The sequence below is a fragment of the Diorhabda carinulata genome, chromosome 5 (genome assembly GCF_026250575.1).
Source record: "Diorhabda carinulata isolate Delta chromosome 5, icDioCari1.1, whole genome shotgun sequence".
Taxonomy (NCBI): domain Eukaryota; kingdom Metazoa; phylum Arthropoda; class Insecta; order Coleoptera; family Chrysomelidae; genus Diorhabda; species Diorhabda carinulata.
This window is the reverse complement of record NC_079464.1, coordinates 1,428,337-1,449,930: the sequence shown is the minus strand read 5'-3', so window position 1 is coordinate 1,449,930 and position 21,594 is coordinate 1,428,337. Positions and strand designations below refer to the sequence as shown.

Genomic DNA, 21,594 nt, shown 5'->3' with positions numbered 1-21,594 from the left:
TGCTTTTTGACGAAGCGGTAAATGGAGGAAGACCCTGAGTGAAGTCCTCTCTAACTACATCTTCTGGAGTGGAGCAGGGAGATTGGCACTGAGAATCTGCGAACAAATGCATCTGCCCTAATTTCTCTCTAGGGGGTGTAATAGGTGTGGATTTACAATTCTTTTTTTGTTTGTCATACTTATCGTAAACAAGGGGGGTCCATGCTCTCGTTGCCAAATCTTTGTTGTTGGTTTTAAATTCTTTCAGTTTTTCTTGGTCATTACAAACAGCGTACCCTAGGTCAATAGCGTACTTAAGGACAATATTCTCTATCCCTGGTGCCTGTTCCCTCGGACACTTTAGACCCAATTTTAATAACTTTTCAAAGGACTCTGGTGGTATTGTGATATTGTAAGAGTCTGCAATGGACTCCAAATTGGAGTACATGAAGTCAGCTTTCTTGATTTTATGCATAATTGAATCAGTTTTGCTTTCGAGGTATATATATATTTTATCTATCTCATTCATCGCTATTTTATGGCTCAATCTTAAATAGGCTGATGAAACACATTCCCGGTTTAAGAAGCCTCTATATGATTTTCGCCCGAAGGTGTACTACCATTAGATATAGGTAGATTATAATATTTTATTTATTTAGGTAAGGGAAGTCGGCAAATTGGATCCGTAACTTCGGGATAAGGATTGGCTCTGAAGATCGGGGCGTGTCGGGCTTGGCGAGGAAGTGGGTCACGGCTGACGTGCCGGGCCTGGGCGAGGTGAAGTAATTGGAGCATCTCTCTTTCCTTCGGGTTTGGAGTTTGTGATGATTATGAATCCGAGTTCGGTCCCGTGCCTTGGCCTCCCGCGGAACCGATTTGCTGCGAGGTTCCATATTACCTTAATCGGTATTTGGATATCCTCTTCGGCCGCCATTCAACGGTCAGCTCAGAACTGGCACGGACTAGGGGAATCCGACTGTCTAATTAAAACAAAGCATTGCGTTGGCCCCAACGGGTGTTGACTCAATGTGATTTCTACCCAGTGCTCTGAATGTCAAAGTGAAGAAATTCAAGCAAGCGCGGGTAAACGGCGGGAGTAACTATGACTCTCTGTTGTCCGACCTCGGACAACAGCACGGCATGGGGCCTTAGGAATTAACCTGCCCCGCCAATATTTCGTTTTCATAGTCCGCGCCACTTTCCAGGACGGACTCCTTTCCAAAGCGAGGCCAAGACATTGTATTTCCCAGCAGTAGTTGGCTGGTGCGCTCATGAATGGAATTCACGACACTCCCAGTCCCAGTTCCCAAGTACCAGGTCTGGAAGTGCATAGTGTTTCACGATAGCCGAAGGTGGTCTAGAAATATATATAAAATAAAGAATATATAAATATAAATAAAATATTATAGTCTACCTATATCTAATGGTAGTACAACTTCGGGCGAAAATCATATAGAGGCTTCTTAAACCGGAAATATGTTTCATCAGCCTATTTAAGCCTATTAAGCCATAAAATAGCGATGATTGGAGAGGCTGCCAATAATAGTCTTGGTAATGTAAGATCTGATGTCTTGCTTAGAAAAGCCGAGAATACTAGAAATGATATTATTATCTCGACACCAGATTCCACGCGCTCCCACGACTAGAGGGGCCACGACGATATGTTTCCCAGGGTATCGGGATGTCATGGCACTTAGGAAGCGTGGCTCGCTATAAATGGCGCTCTTATTCAGAGCGGCTAGGGAGAGGGAGCTAGGTCCCTCCCAGCTGACGGCAATGTCGCACACTATGGCTCTTGAACCCATCTGGAGCACGAGATCGGGTTTCTTTAATGCGCCGTCGATGCATCTAATGTGGGGTTCAACTTCTACTACTCATCCTTTCTTCTCGGCAATTTTTCGCGTAAGCGTAACGAGCTGGTCATACCGCCTTATTCTCTGCCAATGTGACGCAGGACATTTTTGTAAAACATGGCTAAGTGACTCGTTACGATCACATCCCATCCTACATTTTCTCTCATGTAGTGGATTGGACGGGAAGCCCTTAGTATTACGATGCTCGCAGCTTTATTGAGCTTCTCGTTTCCAGGAGTTTACACTAGTTCATTCAGGATGCGAATGCAACATATACAACTTGACCAACTTTCACATTTATTCATGAAGAAACACTATTCTATAAAATATTACAATAATTGTAAATAATAAACTTTGTAAAGGCAGAGTAACGATATATTTGATTAAATTAAACTTAAACATGTGGTTCTTTCTGTGTCTGTCTCTGTTCTCTCTCCTAAGCACACCTTTTAGTTTTTAGCTGCTGTTCGGAAAAGCAACGTTGCCGTTAGTACCTTTCTATTATAATATCTAAAGAATATGAGAGCGAACGCAACATAGCGGCCTCCCTTGAAATCTCGTAGTTTCAAGAAAAATAAAATGAAACCAAAATTTACAAACATATAACAACTTAACTAAAATATCAATTAATTATAAACCTTGACTTTGTCGGCTACGAGACTCAACCTGATTAAACATACATTGAAATGTTCGAATATGCATTACATTGAGAAAAAAAAAATCTTAGTCTAATATTCTACAAATTAATAAGTCATAAATCAGTTTATATATAATAATCACTGCATTAGGATTGATCATAAATAGGCAAAACACTGATTTTAGTGACAGGACGTTTAAATATAGCGTTTTTCACTTTAACAGTTACCACTCGAATGTGCCCATCAGCACCAGGATGTACGTTCATTATTCTTCCAATCTTCCAGGCTAATGGAGCAGCATCATCATGTAACACGATGCATTGACCGACCTTATAAATGTCATTTGCAACTTGCCATTTGGGGCGTTCTTGAAGAGTCTGTAGATAACTGCGAGACCAGCTCCTCCAAAACTGTTCAAATAAAGCTCGCAATTGTTTATAGCGACAACTTAACCTAGAATGTTTAACGTCTAATGAGTTTTCTGGTAAGAAAGTTAGAGGAGCACCAATTATAAAATGTCCAGGTGTTAAAACTTCCGAGTCGTCTGGATCTTCACTAAGCGGAGTCAGAGGGCGTGAGTTTACTATAGATTCAATTTGAACCAATAAAGAATAGAAATTCTCGTAAGTTAGAAGAGTGTTCTGTAAAACTCGCTTTAAATGATATTTTGTGAGTCGTACAGCGCTTTCCCACAATCCGCCATGATGTGGAGATCGCGGTGGTATGAAATGCCAAATAATGCGATTGTCAATTAGAAAATTTTGGAATACATCATCTTTGATTTCGTTTATAAGATTGGACGCACCGACAAAATTGGACCCATTGTCCGAATAGATTTCCGAAGGAAAACCTCTGCGAGTTCGATATGTATGGCCTTAGAAGCAAAACATATAAAAATACATATCCATGCCTTTATCGATTTGGTATTTCGCAAAAAACTATTCTTAATTAAGAATGGACCCGTATAGTCTACTCCAAGTACAGAAAATATTCTAGAAGGTTGTACTCGGGTTGACGGTAGATCACCCATTTTTTGAAGGCCTGCAGAAGGTGATACTTTAAAACAAATAACGCATTTTCTTAAAATTCCTCTAACTGAATTTCGACCTTGCATAGGCCAATAATTTTGTCTAATAACAGATAATAGAGTTTGTGGTCCGGCATGCAAGTATTTAAAATGAAAATGTTTCACAATAAGAGATGTTAAGTGGCATTTTGCAGGCAGAATAATTGGATGTTTATTGTCAAAATTTAAATTAGTATTTTTCAATCGTCCCCCGACTCTTATTATACCCCTCTCGTCGAGAAAAACACTCAAGCGGAAGAGTTTACTCTTTTTTGAAACTTGTTTGTGTCTTAATAAATCTTTGATTTCAATAGCAAAATGTTTGCGTTGAAAATGTTTAATTAAAATTATTTTAGCTTCGTCTAATTCGGAAATTTTAAGCTTATTTAAATCTCTCTGCTTGGGCTTAACCTTTAAGTTATTTTTAAATCGCAAAAGGTAGGCGATTATACGAATACATTTATTAAACGAAGAATATTTATAAAAGACGTCAAATTTAACACATTCTTTGGTTAACAATATTTTGTTGGGCGGCTGTTTCAATTCAGGTAAATCGGTATTTGATTGAGTTTCAATGTTATTAGGCCAATATTGATTGCTACTTGAAAGGAATTTAGGACCAAAGAACCACGAATCTAATTCTTGTATTTCTCCTGGGTGGACACCTCGAGATATGTAGTCAGCTGGATTCAAATCCGTTGGTATGTAACGCCACTGGTGACTATGGGAAAAAGTCTGTATCTTTGATACGCGATTTGCGACGAACGTTTTGAGTTTACTGGATTCCGATGATATCCAAGCCAACACAATGGTCGAATCACACCAGTAAAATATTTTATCAATTTTAATTTCATTTTCTGTTGCCTTTATTACTGTGTGCGCTAATTCAACACCTAACAATGCGGCACAAAGCTCTAATCGAGGGATAGAAATTACTTTCAAAGGAGCAACTCTAGATTTGGAACAAACTAGATTTACATTTACTGTGTCCAATGAATTCATGGACCTGAAATAAATTGGAGTACCATAAGCGTACTGAGAAGCGTCGGTAAAGACATGCATTTCTATGGATATGAAATCTGTTATTAAAATATGTCGTGAAATTTTTAATTTTTCAATTAATTTCAAACTATTGTAAAACTGTAGCCATGAAATTAGAACATTGTCGGGTACTGGATCATCCCAACCTATTATTAAACCCCACAATTTTTGCATAAATAATTTCGCGCGCGTAATAACGGGACCTATAAGACCTAGAATATCAAAGATTTGACTGATAACGGATAAAATTCGTCTCTTTGTGAAGATCTTGTAGTGATCTGGACCAAATTCGGGATTTGTAACATATTTTAAAATATCCTCTGAAAAGTTCCAGACCGTACCTAAAGTTTTACTGCAACTTTGTTCGTCCTTAATAATATAATCTGTTTTAGTAGAGGGTTCTAATTGTGAAACAAAATTCAAAATTTGCTCATTATTTGAAGACCATTGGCGTAAACGGAATCCGCCCGACAGTAAAATGTTATATACATCTTTCATTAAAAAACATGCAGATTTAATATCCTTTACGGAGACTAAGTAGTCGTCCATGTAAAAATCCTTTAAAATAGATTGAGCAGCCTCAGGATGATTGATTTCATTATCAAGAGCTAACTGTTTTAAGCAACGAGTAGCTAAAAAAGAGGCAGGGCTCATCCCATATGTTACCGTGAGTAACTTGTAAATTTTCAAAGGATCTGTAGTATTATTGCGCCAGAGTATTAATTGAAACTTTGTATCGTTTTCATGTATTTTAACGCATCGATACATCTTCGCGATGTCCGCGGAAACTACAATCGGAAATAATCGAAAACGTAATAAGATAAAGAATAACGTATCCTGGATGCAAGGTCCTGTTTTTAATATATCGTTTAAACTTAAACTCGAAGTGGATTTACTGGAGGCGTCAAAAACAACACGAAGTCGCGTGGTCATTGAGGACTCTTTTATTACAGCGTGGTGAGGTAAGAAAAAGCTTGGCTGTAAATTGAAATTAAAATTATTTAATTCAGACATATGTCCTAAGTTAATACATTCATTTATAAAACTACTATAATTTTCTTTCAATGTAGGATTTTTACCGAGTTTTCTTTCCAAGGATTGAAATCTATTGACTGCGATATCATATGATTCGCCCAACTGCTCTAGATTGTCCCTAAAAGGTAAGCGGACAATAAAGTTACCATAATTATCACGACTATAAGTCTGTTGAAAATGACTCTCTACTTCATTTTCTTCCTCGGTATAGTTATTTTTCAAAGACGGAATTTCTTCTATCAACCAAAATTTCTCTAATCCATTTTCAAGATTGTTCATTGACCTTGACAAGTTACACACAGAAAAATTTCTATTATTTATATTCGGACAACTGATTGTACCTGCTATAATCCAACCGAGTTCTGTATTTTGTAGAATAGGACGACCCTTTCCTAGAGAAATTTGACCGGGTAATAATAAGCGATAAAAAATACCGGCACCCAAAAGTATATCAACTTTACTGGATTCATTAAATTGTGGATCTGCCAAATCAATATTATTAGGAATTTTGAGATGAGACGTATCAAAGTCCATGTGGGGTGTGTCAGTCGTTATCTGATTGGATACCAAAAATTGTAAATTAACATTATAATTGGAGTTTATAGATTTAATTCGTGTTTTAATAACATTATTAATAAAACTTATATTGCCGTTTATTCCTATAACTTTTATATGAACATCTGTCCCTTGAATATACAATCTTTCAAATAATTCCTGACTTATGAAATTTGACTGAGAACCGGCATCTAAAAGCGCTCGACAAATCATGGATTCGCCGTCTTTATTTTCAATTTTTAAAAGTGCGGTTGTAAGTAAAACAAATGAATCGTTATCGTAAGCAGTTAAAGTTAAAACATTTTGAGCACAAGTAACAACACTTTGTTTACTATCATTTCTTTCGACTCGTTTTTCATCAGACTTGATTGGCAAGTTCTGTGAAGAATTATTAACAGAGGCGTGCGCTTCATTATTGAAAATATTATGTTTATCAGTAATGTCGCAATTTTGATGTGAGTTTTTATTAGTAATAGATAAATGCAGTAAACTATTATGTTTTTTTATCACAAATTCTGCATGAACTTCCTTGACAATTCGAAACTTTATGTCCTAGTCGAAGGCAATTAGTGCAAGCTTTAAGTTTACCTATTGTATTGATACGATCTGAAATAGAAAGTTTTAAAAATTCATTGCAATAATAAATTACGTGATCTCCTTTGCAAAAAATACAAGCTAGAAGCCTTGTAGAAATATTACTCTGTATCTTTGTTGTAGCAGATTTGTGATATGTATTCTGATAATTTGAAGAAGAGGGTTTGTTCAGATATTTATTGTCGATAGATTCGAGTAGTTTACATCTATCGATCAAAAATTGAATGAATGTTTCTGAAGTTGGTGACACTACGTCTTTAGTTTCAATCTCCCACTCTTTCCTAGAATTTGCATCTAATTTAGATAATAATAGATGAATTAAAATTGTTCTACTGGCTCTTTTAAATTACGCAAAGCTCGATAGTGCTTTTGTAAATTGTCTACAAAAAATCGTAGAGATTCAAAGGAGTCTCTATTTACATTTGGCAAATCAAAGATTTGTTTTATGTGGTTTTTTCTTATAAATTTTTTATTTTGATATCTCTCCTTTAATAACTCCCAAGCCACAGGATAATTCGAATCTGTTACCTCCAGAAAGTCTATAATTTTTATTGCTTCTTTTTTTAACGTTGTTTGGAGATAGTAAAACTTTTGTATGTTACCTAAATTAGGATTATTATGGATGAGAGCCGAAAATGCATCGTAAAATGTTAACCATTTATCATAACTGCCGTCAAATTCGGGCAGAGACAAAGGTGGCAATTTAACATTGAATGTTTCTATGTGAGAAGATTGAATATTAAAATTTGAGTTATTTTGTTGAGGTATAAAAAACGAATTTTGAGACTGATTGCCAAATTGACCGACGAATTTTTTTGCCTTTGCTACCGTTTCATAATAATCATCTTCAAAGGTGACTCGCTCGGAGAAATTTTGTTCGGATTCATCATATTGCTCAATTTCGGTTTGAACCTTGTTAAATTCATCAAAGATGAGTTCCATTCTTTGCATACGAGTGTAAATTTCTGTGATTTTTGAATTATTGTTTGAATCAGCAACAAATTTTTTAAACCGCGTTAGTTGACCTTTTAATTGGCCGCGGCGAGAAACTAAACGAGAAATCATTAATTGAAATTCTTGTTCTTGGTCATTTCGACCGGCCTCGTTAGCCATTTTGTACCTACCTTTATGTCGCGAATTTATGCAGAGTTAATTCTAATAATCGATAATGAGACAATCTCAGGGAAGTGAGTAATCGCCTTAATAGTGTGTGCGTTGTTGTTCCTTCCTTCTGGGTTTTAGTTATGATAGGGCGCCAGTAACATTTTCTGGTCAGATTTATATCAGTGTGGACCGAAAGATGCTCAAAACTACACACTGTTTATCAGGAAAAATGAAGATTATTGTACGATAATATACGTTGATCGCTAACGTACTAAAAAATGTTCTGGGTTTCATTAACATAAAAAAAATATACATTAAATATTTTACGAATTTACTGATTAAAATTTGTGAAAGCATAAATGTATATAGTCCTGTTTTATCCAAAATAAATATAATTATTCATGGAGTTAGTTATTTAGTTTTCTATAAAATACAACTACTATATTGACGAAGCAAAAACCATTAGTTCAGTGTTCCAAAGGTATAATTAAAACATATAGGCACATCACTTAGATCTTGTGTCAGATATTGAGGAGATATTTAAAAAAGAATTACAAACTACCGTGAGTTCTCGACATATATGTATGTGGTTGGCTTGAATGCTAACCACGTGCTTTTCACATGTCTAGCTTAAGATATTCTCTTCGAGCATGCCAATCCGAATTCATATTCGCTAAACGTTGATCTGTCAGTATGACAAATAAGCGAATTCAGGAATTAGCTAGCCATTAGTAAATTAGCAGGCGATGGTGTTTAATTACCAGACCATATTCCTTCAATTAAGAAAAAACTATTTGTGAAAAACGTTGAAACTGAATAATTACATTGGGAGAAATTTTAGCCTGAAATTATACAATATTTAATCTAAATAAATCGATTATTATGAGAAAAACATTAGATCTGAATTAGTTATAAACTGTAATTAGAAAATATTCCTACCTTGCGTTTGCCGGTAATCGATGCACATTCGCTCAGCACGGCGACACACAAGAAAATGAATCTTTTGTGTTAGCAACATATGCTTATGGATATTTGGCGCTCGCCGGAAGGCGCAATGCCATAACTGGCGGCAATATTTGAATTTTATATAAATGAGATTCTTTTCGGAATAACACACTATTGGTCTTAATATTTCTAATTATTATTTCTGCTAGCATAACGGTATTATATACCGTTACAATTTTTAACAATTAATTAAAATTAAATGAAAGTAAATGTGAAATTAATAATATAATCGGTACGCCACTGAATGGTCGACCCTTTTTTGCGTCGAAAGCAACGCCGGCAAATATCCAAATGAGGATAGGAATGTTATGTTTTTTTTTGTCTTATTACCTACAACTGTAGGTGATTATATATGAAATATAAAATATTTTTGTTAACTTTGTTAACCTACAACGGTAGGTGATTACATATTTTATTTGAATTATGAAAAATGTTTATCTACACGATAGATAGACGAATGTATGTTAAAACGAACAATATTATTGTTCAACCAATACGATCTCAACGTTGAAATCGGGAATAGTAGAAAAGAGCGGTACAGTTTTTTCTGATATAATCGATTGTAAAGAAAAACACATAAAATTAATTTGTATGATATTAATGAAATGAAATAGAATATTAATTTCACTAGAAATTACGAGAAATTCTACTTTTACAAACTCAAAAGGAATGAAAGTAAATGAAACTGACTCACTCATTTATCTCCCCTCTTCCTGTCTTGAAAGGCCAAACTGTTGATCACACACACATCCGGCTCGAAGGACCAAATTTATGTGTATTACGATGCTCGCAGCTTTATTGAGCTTCTCGTTTCCAGGAGTTTACACTAGTTCATTCAGGATGCGAATGCAACATATACAACTTGACCAACTTTCACATTTATTCATGAAGAAACACTATTCTATGAAATATTACAATAATTGTAAATAATAAACTTTGTAAAGGCAGAGTAACGATATATTTGATTAAATTAAACTTAAACATGTGGTTCTTTCTGTGTCTGTCTCTGTTCTCTCTCCTAAGCACACCTTTTAGTTTTTAGCTGCTGTTCGGAAAAGCAACGTTGCCGTTAGTACCTTTCTATTATAATATCTAAAGAATATGAGAGCGAACGCAACACTTAGTAGGTAGGAGATTGCCTCGAAGTTGCACAGCTCTTTTGAAATCTGACCCTGACCAGTAGGGCGGAGGGTTGTTGACCCAGCTACCACTTTCTGTGGAGCAGTCACCTTGTTGGAGACCATTTCCGGAATATCCGTTTTCCAGCCTCTCGATCATCTGCCGTGCGATGATGCTACTGCTGCCGCCGCTGTTATTTGTCCACTTCAACAGTTTTTCATACAGTTTGACGCTATAAGGCAGGGAAAGAACAGCTGCCGTTGTTGGCGTAGCACTATTTATCAAGTTATTAAAGCGTCTTTTCATTATGGCGGGCACTTGTTGGGATAAGCAAGTTATACCCAGGCCGCCACCTCTTATAGGGGCATGCAGATAAGCATCAGCACATGTTCGGTTCAGACCAAGAAACATTCTAACGGATACTCTGATGATCGTATCAGCGGCTTTTAAAGTTTTCTTGGTGACTATGGCGCTTTGGAGTTGATCTTGTATGCGCGGCAACAAGAAATGTTTTACGATGTTAAGTTTCTGTGCTGGTTGAAGTCCTGCTTTGTTTATTCTGTCGAGCTGGATTTTGAGGTCGGAAATGGTGGATCGAGTCTGTCCCATGATTCCATACCGCCTGCCCAGGTATTTAAACATATCCTGAGGTGTTAATTGACGGATAAACTGACCCTCTGCCGCGAATAGAGGCCGAATAACTACGTAAGAGTGTTTGTTGCCTCGGTTGACGTTAACCGATATGGCAACACTCTTTGTCGGGTTAATCGACATCCCTCGCTTCGCAAAGAACTCAGTAACAGTTCTAAGCTGCTTTGTGGCACCCTTGACAGACTCGGCCAACAGCACTAGGTCATCCGCATACGCTAGTACTGACACCTTCATGTCATCTGAGACAGGTATGCCCGACCCACCATTCTCTAGTTCGCAAACCAACTCGTCCACTACTAAATTAAAAAGATAGGGCGATAAAGGGTCTCCCTGCTTTACGCCTCTATCGATGTTTACTCTCCTGGTTTTCTTGTTGCCAGCAGAAACTACGGTATAAGATTTTTGGTACGAGTCCATTATATACCTTTTAGTTGTTTCGTCTATACCGAACCTGTTCAGAGCTCGTAGGATGGACCATTGCGATACTGTGTCGAAGGCTTTAGAAAGGTCCAACGACAAGATGTTGTATGGCTTAACTCTACGTCTTCTTTACTTGATAAGCGTTTGGAGTGAGATGTTATTCAACAGGACACCATCGATCTTCATGAAACCTCTTTGGTTGGCGTGTTGCGTGTATCGGTAACGCCGAGAAGCGCTTACCAAGAACACGATGAAACACCCTGACAATGACCGATGATATTGTGATCGGTCTCCAGTTGTTAATCAAGCGTCGGTCCCCCCCTTTAGGTATAAGTGTTGTCCTGTTCCCTCGGAGCACCTCGGGGGTAACCCCAAAGAGAAACATGACATTATATAATAGAACCAATCTCTTCACAGGGGCCTTTTTGTGAGCTAGCAGGGGCACTGCGTCTGGACCAGCCGCCCCTGATTTTGATGTGTTTATGGCCCAGAGGATGTCTGACTCTGTAATTGGCTGGTCCAGTTTGTGTTCCTCTTTCTGATCCAAGATTGGTTCGTTGTCTAGGAGAGAGGGACTTCCGAATATGCCCCTGTACTCGGACTCTATTGACGCAATGTCAGGTAGTACATCGTCCCCCCAGAGCGGTTTCCCGTCTAGGATATCACGCGCCAAAGCGGCTCGATCGGATCGATATCGTCGTTGGACGACTTTGTATTTATATGAACGCTCATGGTTCCTGTTATTAAAGACTGGGGCCCTGCGGTTTCCGTTTGCCTTCGTTTTGGGCTTCCCAGTCCCTGCTCGGTCGAAGAGAGCAGTAATATAATCATTCACCTCTTTTCTCACTCCCTCTCTATGGCGGTCTAGATTGGTGAATTGAGAGTAACGGAATAAAGTGCTATCATAAGTGTTCCATCCGTCATTAGCGTGCCAGTAATCGTATAAAAACGTAGAGATTGTATTGTGCCGGTGTTCTATCGTAATGGGTACGAACTCCTCAGCATTCGGATTAAGACTGACGATTTTTGAAGCTTGAGTCCTTGCCTCGATCTCTAGGACTCTCGAGAAGAGAGAACTCCACTACTTCACCTTCTGCTTCCTCGTGGGGCCGCGCGTTTTCGTTCTCAAGTTGTTCGAGAACGTCTACGCGGGCCTCGATGTTGTTTTCTTTTCTTAGGAATTCGAGAAGTTCCTTGTATCTATCCTGTTTCCGTCTATATTTAATAGAGTCGATTGTACGGTTAGGATAGATACTTTGGAGATGTTTGTTAATGAAACGACCGGTGTAGGCGATTTCGTGCTTGGCCATTTCTATGTAGTCTTCATCCTCGAATTCAACGGGGGCATTAGGCTTTTCGTAGAGGTTCTCAAGCTCCTCATTGTACTCCACGGGGTGTGCTCTCCGCATGTGTTGTCGCATTTCAGCGTAAGTCTTATAAGTTTGTTTGCATACGGAGCAAACATTGCCGTCAGCCGGGGGTGCACCCCGGCAGCGTAGCCTTCTTGAATGGGTCTGAAGCCCAGTATCAGTGGCGAAAGTTTTACCACATATGCACAAGACCATAGTTCTAGGACTGAAACTAGGCCTGTCGTAAGTTCGATTCAGTTGTTAGGGAATAGTTGGATAGACAGGAAAAGACTTGTCTACCACTTAGATAAAAAGTCGGAAGGTGTACTATCCCTAAAACTAAAACCCCCAGGAATCTGGAGGTGGGCACGGTCCGATAAAGGAGCCAGATAGGTGACCGTGGGGCAGTCTTCAAATATCTAAGGTTTGCGTCATCCGTTAGGAGTTCAGCAAACATGCGACGAGAGACGTTGATAAGAGCCGGGGAGCTAACATTAAAGGTGAGCCGATCATTCGACTCACGGATCGATATTCCGCTAGAGAATACCGAAGACTCGCTAGGTGAGTGATGAGATACGACACTCTGTGCCGAGACCTCATGAGCCCTGGTGGGCTTAGGAAGCGCCGGAGGCGCTTGATCGGTTTTGGATGTACGGCCTTTGGCCGGAGGTTTCTGGTCGCGTACATTGGAAACGTTTTTGTTCCGTTGGTTTTCCTTTTTGCCCCAGTATTGACCGGGGGTTCGGGGAGCGGGAAGGTTATTACCTTCTTGACGATTAGCGTCAGGATTCATAATTGATTCAAAATAATCAAAATACGAATGCTTCTATATCTATTTTCGGAAGAAACCACATGATCCGATTCAAACTGATATGTTTTTGAGAATCTCCGACAACGAATACATGGTATACGATTATTTAATTATTTCCTATACATACTTTTGATGAGAAACCATATTTTCTATATTTTGGAAGGAAACCGAGAAATATTCGGAATATTGTTGTCGTCCTTGTGTATAAAATTAAATAAATTCGAAACTATTAGAGTTATCATGGTATTCATGGCATCAATCGATTAAGAAAATCTTCATTTCACTCATTGCAATTCTTCATTTCCATACATACGCGTATTATACAGGGTGAAAGTGGAGACAAATTTTTTTCTCAAAAAAATCCGCATAAAAATTTCTTTTTATCCACAGATTAGCAGCTGAAACGTGGTAATGAGGAAAAATCGAAAAAAGACCATAGGTACTATCATAGAAAAAATATACCTCTTTTCCCTTGGTTATACAAGGCGAGTTACAGAGCTTTGACTCTGAGCTTTTGCAACGGAATTCGACATTTCAAAGGGTACCCCTGTGGAATGAAAATGGAAAAAAAATCTTTTGACTCCGATTTCAACCAAATTTCGTACATGGGGGTTAAACGATATAGGGATTCGACAAGAGTTGTCAGTTTCCGCAAAAAAAAAATTTGACAAGGGGAAAATCCGTGAGAATCAAGCGTCTGATTGTCCTCCCATTAATAACGAACCGTGCCACTTTTTTGATGACGCTAGCTGGCGAAGATGACCTCGCCCGGGAGCTCTTCGAGCAGGAGCTAATCCAGAAACACAGGGAAATGGTAAACAAATCCTTCGCATCGGTCAGACAATCGACCATGATGGAGGAGGAAGTTGAAGAGGAGAAGGAGTCAAGCGACGAGTTTGACTTCAGAAAGTCTAACCTATTCTCGATCCTACTCGGTATCGAGAAAAAGGTCACCACACCCTATTGGTGCCAAAGCACCAATAAAGAAGAAAAGAAAGCTAAAAAAAAATCCTGGAGGGAGGAAAACTCCAGGAACAACGAAACAGCCACAGAGGCTATCAAACGAAAGCTCAGCGAGGTCGAACAGATCCTCGCGAGCCTTAATATCGAAAACGACGATATTAAAAGGAGGATGGGGGAAATGAGAACCCTCACGAAAAGATTAAACAAGGGTACGGATGGAAAAAATACATCCGATACTACACTAAGCGGCATTAAATGTAATGAATGCCGGAAAGAAGCCGAAAAGCTTCAAAAAGCGGAGGCTACCAAAAAAATCGCTCCCTTGGAAAAGGGAGGTTCCTTCAAAGATTTTGAAGGAATCAAAGATAAATTTTGGGAGGACAAAGTGTTCTCTAAAACCAAGATTCTCCCTATGAGGATTCAAGACGCGCTGGATAGAAAGGACTGTATGGTCCTAATAAATCCAAGCACGGAAAATGAGCTAGAGAATATGACTCCTGAAATCAGGGAGTTAGCGGAAGCCCTCAATCCCGGGGAATTCGAGGTTATCGAGAATTCGGTAACCTCCTTGAAAACAAAAAAAGCCTGGAGGCATTATGTCGCCAGACTGAATGGAGAACCCGGCAAGGATTTCAAAATGATTGATGCCATGGTCGGGGAGAACCTGGGCGAGGACACGAATGTCCTCATACTCGGTGGGGAGATAACTCCCACGAGGAAAATTATAGAATTCACTGCTAAAAGCGGTGGATTATACAACATGATTATACACCCGAGAGCCTCCAGAGATAGGAGGTCGGAGGAGGGGGAATCTGTCCTGGTCAGGACAGGAGACAGGCCCTTCGCCGAAGTACTGAAAAGTATGCAAGAGAAAGTTGACGTTGCGAGCCTCAACGTCAACATTAACAAGGTTAAAAAAACAAATGGCGGTGACATTGTCATCCGCCTCAAAGGCAGGGGTCAGGCACAGACCCTAAAAAATGCAATAATGAATAAAATGGAGGAGGTCAATGTAACGACCAGAAATAGGGGGACGGTCTTTAGCGTCACTGACCTTGACCCGGCGGTCACCTCTGAGGAGGTGAAAGCTGAGGTCGAGAAACAGACCGGCCTAGCAGGCTTGGTCGAAATTAAATTGTTTAGGAAAACAAAATTCGGAGGGCAGATGTGTCTTCTCTCCGTACCGAATAACAAAGCCGGCAAGCTAAGAGAGATGGGAACCATCAAAATAGGATGGTCGGCTTGTAGAGTGAGGGAGCGAATAGCCCCTCTGAGGTGTTATAGATGTCTGGAATACGGACATAGTCTGACCTCCTGTAAGGGGGAGGACAGAAGCAAACAATGCCTCAATTGTGGCGGGCTCAACCATAGAGCCCAGGACTGTAAGGCCGTAGCGAAATGTATGGCCTGCAAAATAGAAGGACATAGGATGGACACCATGAGATGTCCAGAATATAGGAAATTAGTCCTTGGGAACAAGGACTAAAAAGGTCTAAAACTATAAAATGGACAAAAGGTCCTTTTACAACCTCTTTGTCCAGGATCTAGACCCCAAAGATTTTAATATGTTATTAATCGTCGTTGTTGCTCCAAGGTTCCGGCAATATACACCGGAGGCCTATTTTAGAATGTTGTCGTCGGTTGATCCCTATACCATCAACATGACGACAACAAAGGTTTTATTTATTTTTTATTTATATTTATATATTTATTTTATATTTATTTATTTATTTATTTATTTATTTCATTTTAACTAATTTTAATCTAGATTTTAGAAGAGCATATCCCGACCATTATTGCAAAATCCCAACTGGGATACCTTCGGTTGTTCATGAGATTAATATTAAAATAAAGTCACTATATGATAGCCCGGGGTCACGTATCTTGCTGCACAGCGTGGTGAGAATGTGGGCCTGATACAAGCAAAATGGCTAACGATAAAAAAACAGGCAAAAACCAGATAAACGTACTGCAAGTGAACTTGGGGAGGTCCAAGATAGCGCACGATATCGCCTTTGACGAAGCAAACAAACATCACATCGACGTCATGATAATATCCGAGCCAAATAAAAACATTGCAAGAAAAAAAGGATGGCTCGTCGATAAGAATGCAGGAGTGGCGATAGCCATCATAAATAAAAACTTGGAAATAGACAAGACGCTTCGAGGTGATAACTGCGTACAAATAGAAACCAAGGGCACCATTATGACGGCCGTTTATATCTCACCGAATATCAACGATAGAGAATACCAAAAGGCCATAGATAAAACCTTTGAAACGGCTACCAATAACAACGGAAGACGACTATCCATAATGGCCGGAGATATAAACGCGAAATCCGCAATATGGGGATCTCCTATGTCTGATATAAAAGGACAAATGGTAGAGGAGTGGTTGGCCCAAACAGGATGGGTAGCAATCAATAACGGCCATCACACCTTTGAAAGAGGTAACTCCAAAACACATATAGATGTTACTCTCTGTCATACCAGTAATTATAATAAGATCACCAACTGGTGTATAGAATATGTCAATCCCTACACACACCATGGACATATTCGATATCAGATAAAAACGAAAGGAGCAATAAAAAAGATGAGCCCTAACAACAGGAAAAGGACATACTTGAACACCGAAAAGTACGTAGAAATACTAAAAAAAAGTAATGGAACATACGAGGAAATACTGAAGGCATATAAAGATGCCTCCAGTAATAATAACGACGCAAATACCTCGATGCAACCATTCTGGTGGAATCCTGAAATCGAGAATGCCAGAAACGAATATAATAAACAAAGACGTAAATACACCCGAGAAAAACTCCCACATTTAAAACAAAAGTGGGAAGACGGTATGAAGTTACAAGGCAAAGTACTAAAAAGATTAATTACGCAAGCCAAAAAGAGATGTTGGGACGACCTCATGAAAGACCTTGAAAACGACATATGGGGCCAGGGTTACAGGATAGTGACGGGCAAACTGGCTAATAAAACACAAGGCCAACTCAGCGCGAAAAGGAGAAAAAATATCCTCCGCACCCTCTTCCCGACAACAAGAGGGAGAATAACAAACGACGACGATAACGAACCCGCACTACATGAGGTACCAAACAGTTTCACCAGCGACGAGCTCGATATAGCGATTAGAGATATTAAAAACGGCAAGGCACCAGGACCAGACGGCCTGCCAAACGAAGCTCTAAAAATCGCGGTGAAAACTAAACCGTTGCAAGTTCTAAACTATCTAAACGAACTTTTGAAGCAACAACGGTTTCCCGACTGCTGGAAAACAGCCAGAGTCGTTCTACTTCCGAAGGAGGGTAAAGACCCAAACGAGGCAGGCAGCTATCGCCCTATATGCCTGATCAACTCTTTCGGAAAATTACTAGAACGTATGATTACAAACAGATTGGCTGATGAGATCGAGAATAAGAACCTCCTATCTCCGCATCAGCATGGCTTCCGACCCAAAAGATCAACGGTGTCGGCAATAAACGAACTAAAAGAAATAGTAGGTAAAAACAGCCACAAATGGGGTGTACTTGTGGCTGTTGATATAAAGAACGCCTTCAATACCGCGAAATGGCATAAAATAGTCATGGCTTGTAAAGATAACGGAATTAGCCCTTACCTAACGAACTACATAAAGAACTACCTGAGTGACAGGAGGGTGACCTCCGGCATCATTTCACATAGATGCACGATGGGTGTTCCGCAGGGCTCCGTCCTTGGACCGGTTCTGTGGAACATCATGTATAACGGTATCCTAGTGTTGGACTATGGCCCAAAAGTTTCCACTATCGCGTACGCTGATGACCTCGTCTTCTACATCGTAGGAGACAAAGAAAATGAGGTCAGGAATAGAGCAGAGAACACTGTAGCTCTAGCGGTCCGTTGGATCACAAGAAACGGACTTAAAATTGCTCCTCAGAAAACGGAGATAGTGACGGTGAAGGGACCACGGAAAACAAATGGTCCCTTCAAAATGGTAGTGGAAAGACAAAGAGTCGAGGCCAAAAAGAAAATAAAATATCTGGGAGTAATAATAACAAAAAACCTTAACTTCCTGGAACATATAAAATACACGGTCGAAAAAGCCGATAAAAAGATCTCACAACTACGGAGACTGATGCCGAATGTGGGAGGGCCAGGTTATTGCAAGCGCAGGGTTCTGTGCCAAGTAATGCACAGCGTCCTCCTGTATGCGGCGCCAGCCTGGCGCGAAGCCATGAAGATACAAGCAAACAAGGAAAGATTAATAGCCGCGCAAAGAAAAGGCTTACTGATGGTCGCCGCTGCCTATAGGACCGTATCGGCCAAGGCAGTCCAGGTTATAGCAGGTTTCCCACCGATTGATCTCATGATAGCAGAGAGATGTTTTCTATATAAAATAGGAGGCAGGCTAGCCGGCAATAGACGAATGGCAAGAGAAAGAACATATAAAAAGTGGCAGGAGAGGTGGGATAGTCTGGAGACGAAGGCCCAGTGGACAAAAACATTGATTAAAGACATAAGAAGCTGGGTCATGTGTAAACACAGAACCACTTCTTACCACGTCACGCAGGTTCTGGCGGGGCATGGTTCGTTCGGAACCTTCACTAAAAGAATCCGTAAAACCGAGGATGACACATGTAAAACATGTGGGCAAAGGGACGACCCGGCCCATGTCCTCTACGAATGTGCGAGATGGGTTGAGGAGAGGACCAGACTGAAAGAACAATTAGGATGTGACCTACGGCAACCTACGGCAACCGAGATCATAGGAAAAATGTTGGAGGACAAAGCAACCTGGAACGCGGTAACGACGTACATGACCGTAGTAATGAACAGAAAGGAAAAAAAGGATAGAAACTCTCAGGGATAGCAATAGAATAAGGAAAGGGATTTTCAAAGGGGATGTGCGCTGATGTAATGACAACTTGTTGTCCTCCCGGCGCACGCAAATCCCCAGGGATGTGTAAACAAGGAGGGTGGTTTAGTGAGTGAGAGTCCCACACAAACTCACAGCATTGCACCCGCCCGCTGTGAGGATGGCATTAGCTTCCACCCTACCTTGGGGGCAAAAAAAAAAAGGTTGTTTTAGGTTAGGTTAGGTTAGGTTAGGTTAGGTTAGGTTAGGTAAGGTTAGGTTAGGTTAGGTTAGGTTAGGTTAGGTTAGGTTAGGTTAGGTTAGGTTAGGTTAGGTTAGGTTAGGTTAGGTTAGGTTAGGTTAGGTTAGGTTAGGTTAGGTTAGGTTAGGTTAGGTTAGGTTAGGTAAGGTTAGGTTAGGTTAGGTTAGGTTAGGTTAGGTTAGGTTAGGTTAGGTTAGGTTAGGTTAGGTTAGGTTAGGTTAGGTTAGGTTAGGTTAGGTTAGGTTAGGTTAGGTTAGGTTAGGTTAGGTTAGGTTAGGTTAGGTTAGGTTAGGTTAGGTTAGGTTAGGTTAGGTTAGGTTAGGTTAGGTTAGGTTAGGTTAGGTTAGGTTAGGTTAGGTTAGGTTAGGTTAGGTTAGGTTAGGTTAGGTTAGGTTAGGTTAGGTTAGGTTAGGTTAGGTTAGGTTAGGTTAGGTTAGGTTAGGTTAGGTTAGGTTAGGTTAGGTTAGGTTAGGTTAGGTTAGGTTAGGTTAGGTTAGGTTAGGTTAGGTTAGGTTAGGTTAGGTTAGGTTAGGTTAGGTTAGGTTAGGTTAGGTTAGGTTAGGTTAGGTTAGGTTAGGTTAGGTTAGGTTAGGTTAGGTTAGGTTAGGTTAGGTTAGGTTAGGTTAGGTTAGGTTAGGTTAGGTTAGGTTAGGTTAGGTTAGGTTAGGTTAGGTTAGGTTAGGTTAGGTTAGGTTAGGTTAGGTTAGGTTAGGTTAGGTTAGGTTAGGTTAGGTTAGGTTAGGTTAGGTTAGGTTAGGTTAGGTTAGGTTAGGTTAGGTTAGGTTAGGTTAGGTTAGGTTGGGTTAGGTTAGGTTAGGTTAGGTTAGGTTCCACTCCTGGGAGCTGTAAGACCTTGAAGTTGGTGGAGTGGCTCAGTAACTTTCTCTCTTCTTGTGCCGTCTTGACGGACTGGTGGAGAGAAGTGAAGCTAAGAAACAGCTCAAAAATCCAAAGGATTCAGTGTTGTACGCTGATGTAATGACAATTGTTGTCCTCCCGGCGTACGACACTCCCGAGAATTGAGGAGGGTGGTTTAGTGGGTGAGAGTCCCGCACAAACTCACAGCATTTGCACCTGCCCGTTGTGAGGAAGGCATTAGCTTCCACCCTACCCCTGGGCAAAAAAAAAAAAGGTTAGGTTAGGTTAGGTTAGGTTAGGTTAGGTTAGGTTAGGTTAGGTTAGGTTAGGTTAGGTTAGGTTAGGTTAGGTTAGGTTAGGTTAGGTTAGGTTAGGTTAGGTTAGGTTAGGTTAGGTTAGGTTAGGTTAGGTTAGGTTAGGTTAGGTTAGGTTAGGTTAGGTTAGGTTAGGTTAGGTTAGGTTAGGTTAGGTTAGGTTAGGTTAGGTTAGGTTAGGTTAGGTTAGGTTAGGTTAGGTTAGGTTAGGTTAGGTTAGGTTAGGTTAGGTTAGGTTAGGTTAGGTTAGGTTAGGTTAGGTTAGGTTAGGTTAGGTTAGGTTAGGTTAGGTTAGGTTAGGTTAGGTTAGGTTAGGTTAGGTTAGGTTAGGTTAGGTTAGGTTAGGTTAGGTTAGGTTAGGTTAGGTTAGGTTAGGTTAGGTTAGGTTAGGTTAGGTTAGTAGGTTAGGTTAGGTTAGGTTAGGTTAGGTTAGGTTAGGTTAGGTTAGGTTAGGTTAGGTTAGGTTAGGTTAGGTTAGGTTAGGTTAGGTTAGGTTAGGTTAGGTTAGGTTAGGTTAGGTTAGGTTAGGTTAGGTTAGGTTAGGTTAGGTTAGGTTAGGTTAGGTTAGGTTAGGTTAGGTTAGGTTAGGTTAGGTTAGGTTAGGTTAGGTTAGGTTAGGTTAGGTTAGGTTAGGTTAGGTTAGGTTAGGTTAGGTTAGGTTAGGTTAGGTTAGGTTAGGTTAGGTTAGGTTAGGTTAGGTTAGGTTAGGTTAGGTTAGGTTAGGTTAGGTTAGGTTAGGTTAGGTTAGGTTAGGTTAGGTTAGGTTAGGTTAGGTTAGGTTAGGTTAGGTTAGGTTAGGTTAGGTTAGGTTAGGTTAGGTTAGGTTAGGTTAGGTTAGGTTAGGTTAGGTTAGGTTAGGTTAGGTTAGGTTAGGTTAGGTTAGGTTAGGTTAGGTTAGGTTAGGTTAGGTTAGGTTAGGTTAGGTTAGGTTAGGTTAGGTTAGGTTAGGTTAGGTTAGGTTAGGTTAGGTTAGGTTAGGTTAGGTTAGGTTAGGTTAGGTTAGGTTAGGTTAGGTTAGGTTAGGTTAGGTTAGGTTAGGTTAGGTTAGGTTAGGTTAGGTTAGGTTAGGTTAGGTTAGGTTAGGTTAGGTTAGGTTAGGTTAGGTTAGGTTAGGTTAGGTTAGGTTAG

At 39.9% G+C, this 21,594-nt stretch overlaps 1 protein-coding gene across 1 annotated transcript; it reads right to left on the bottom strand.

Moving 5' to 3' along the window:
* Positions 1-2,616: 2,616 nt before the first annotated feature.
* LOC130894159 (uncharacterized) lies at positions 2,617-7,874 on the bottom strand. Its single transcript, XM_057800773.1, has 3 exons — positions 7,581-7,874; positions 3,410-6,695; positions 2,617-3,344 (listed from the first exon to the last, which is right to left on the bottom strand). Exons 1-3 carry the CDS (start codon positions 7,872-7,874, stop codon positions 2,617-2,619), a joined length of 4,308 nt encoding a protein of 1,435 aa, XP_057656756.1.
* Positions 7,875-21,594: the final 13,720 nt, after the last annotated feature.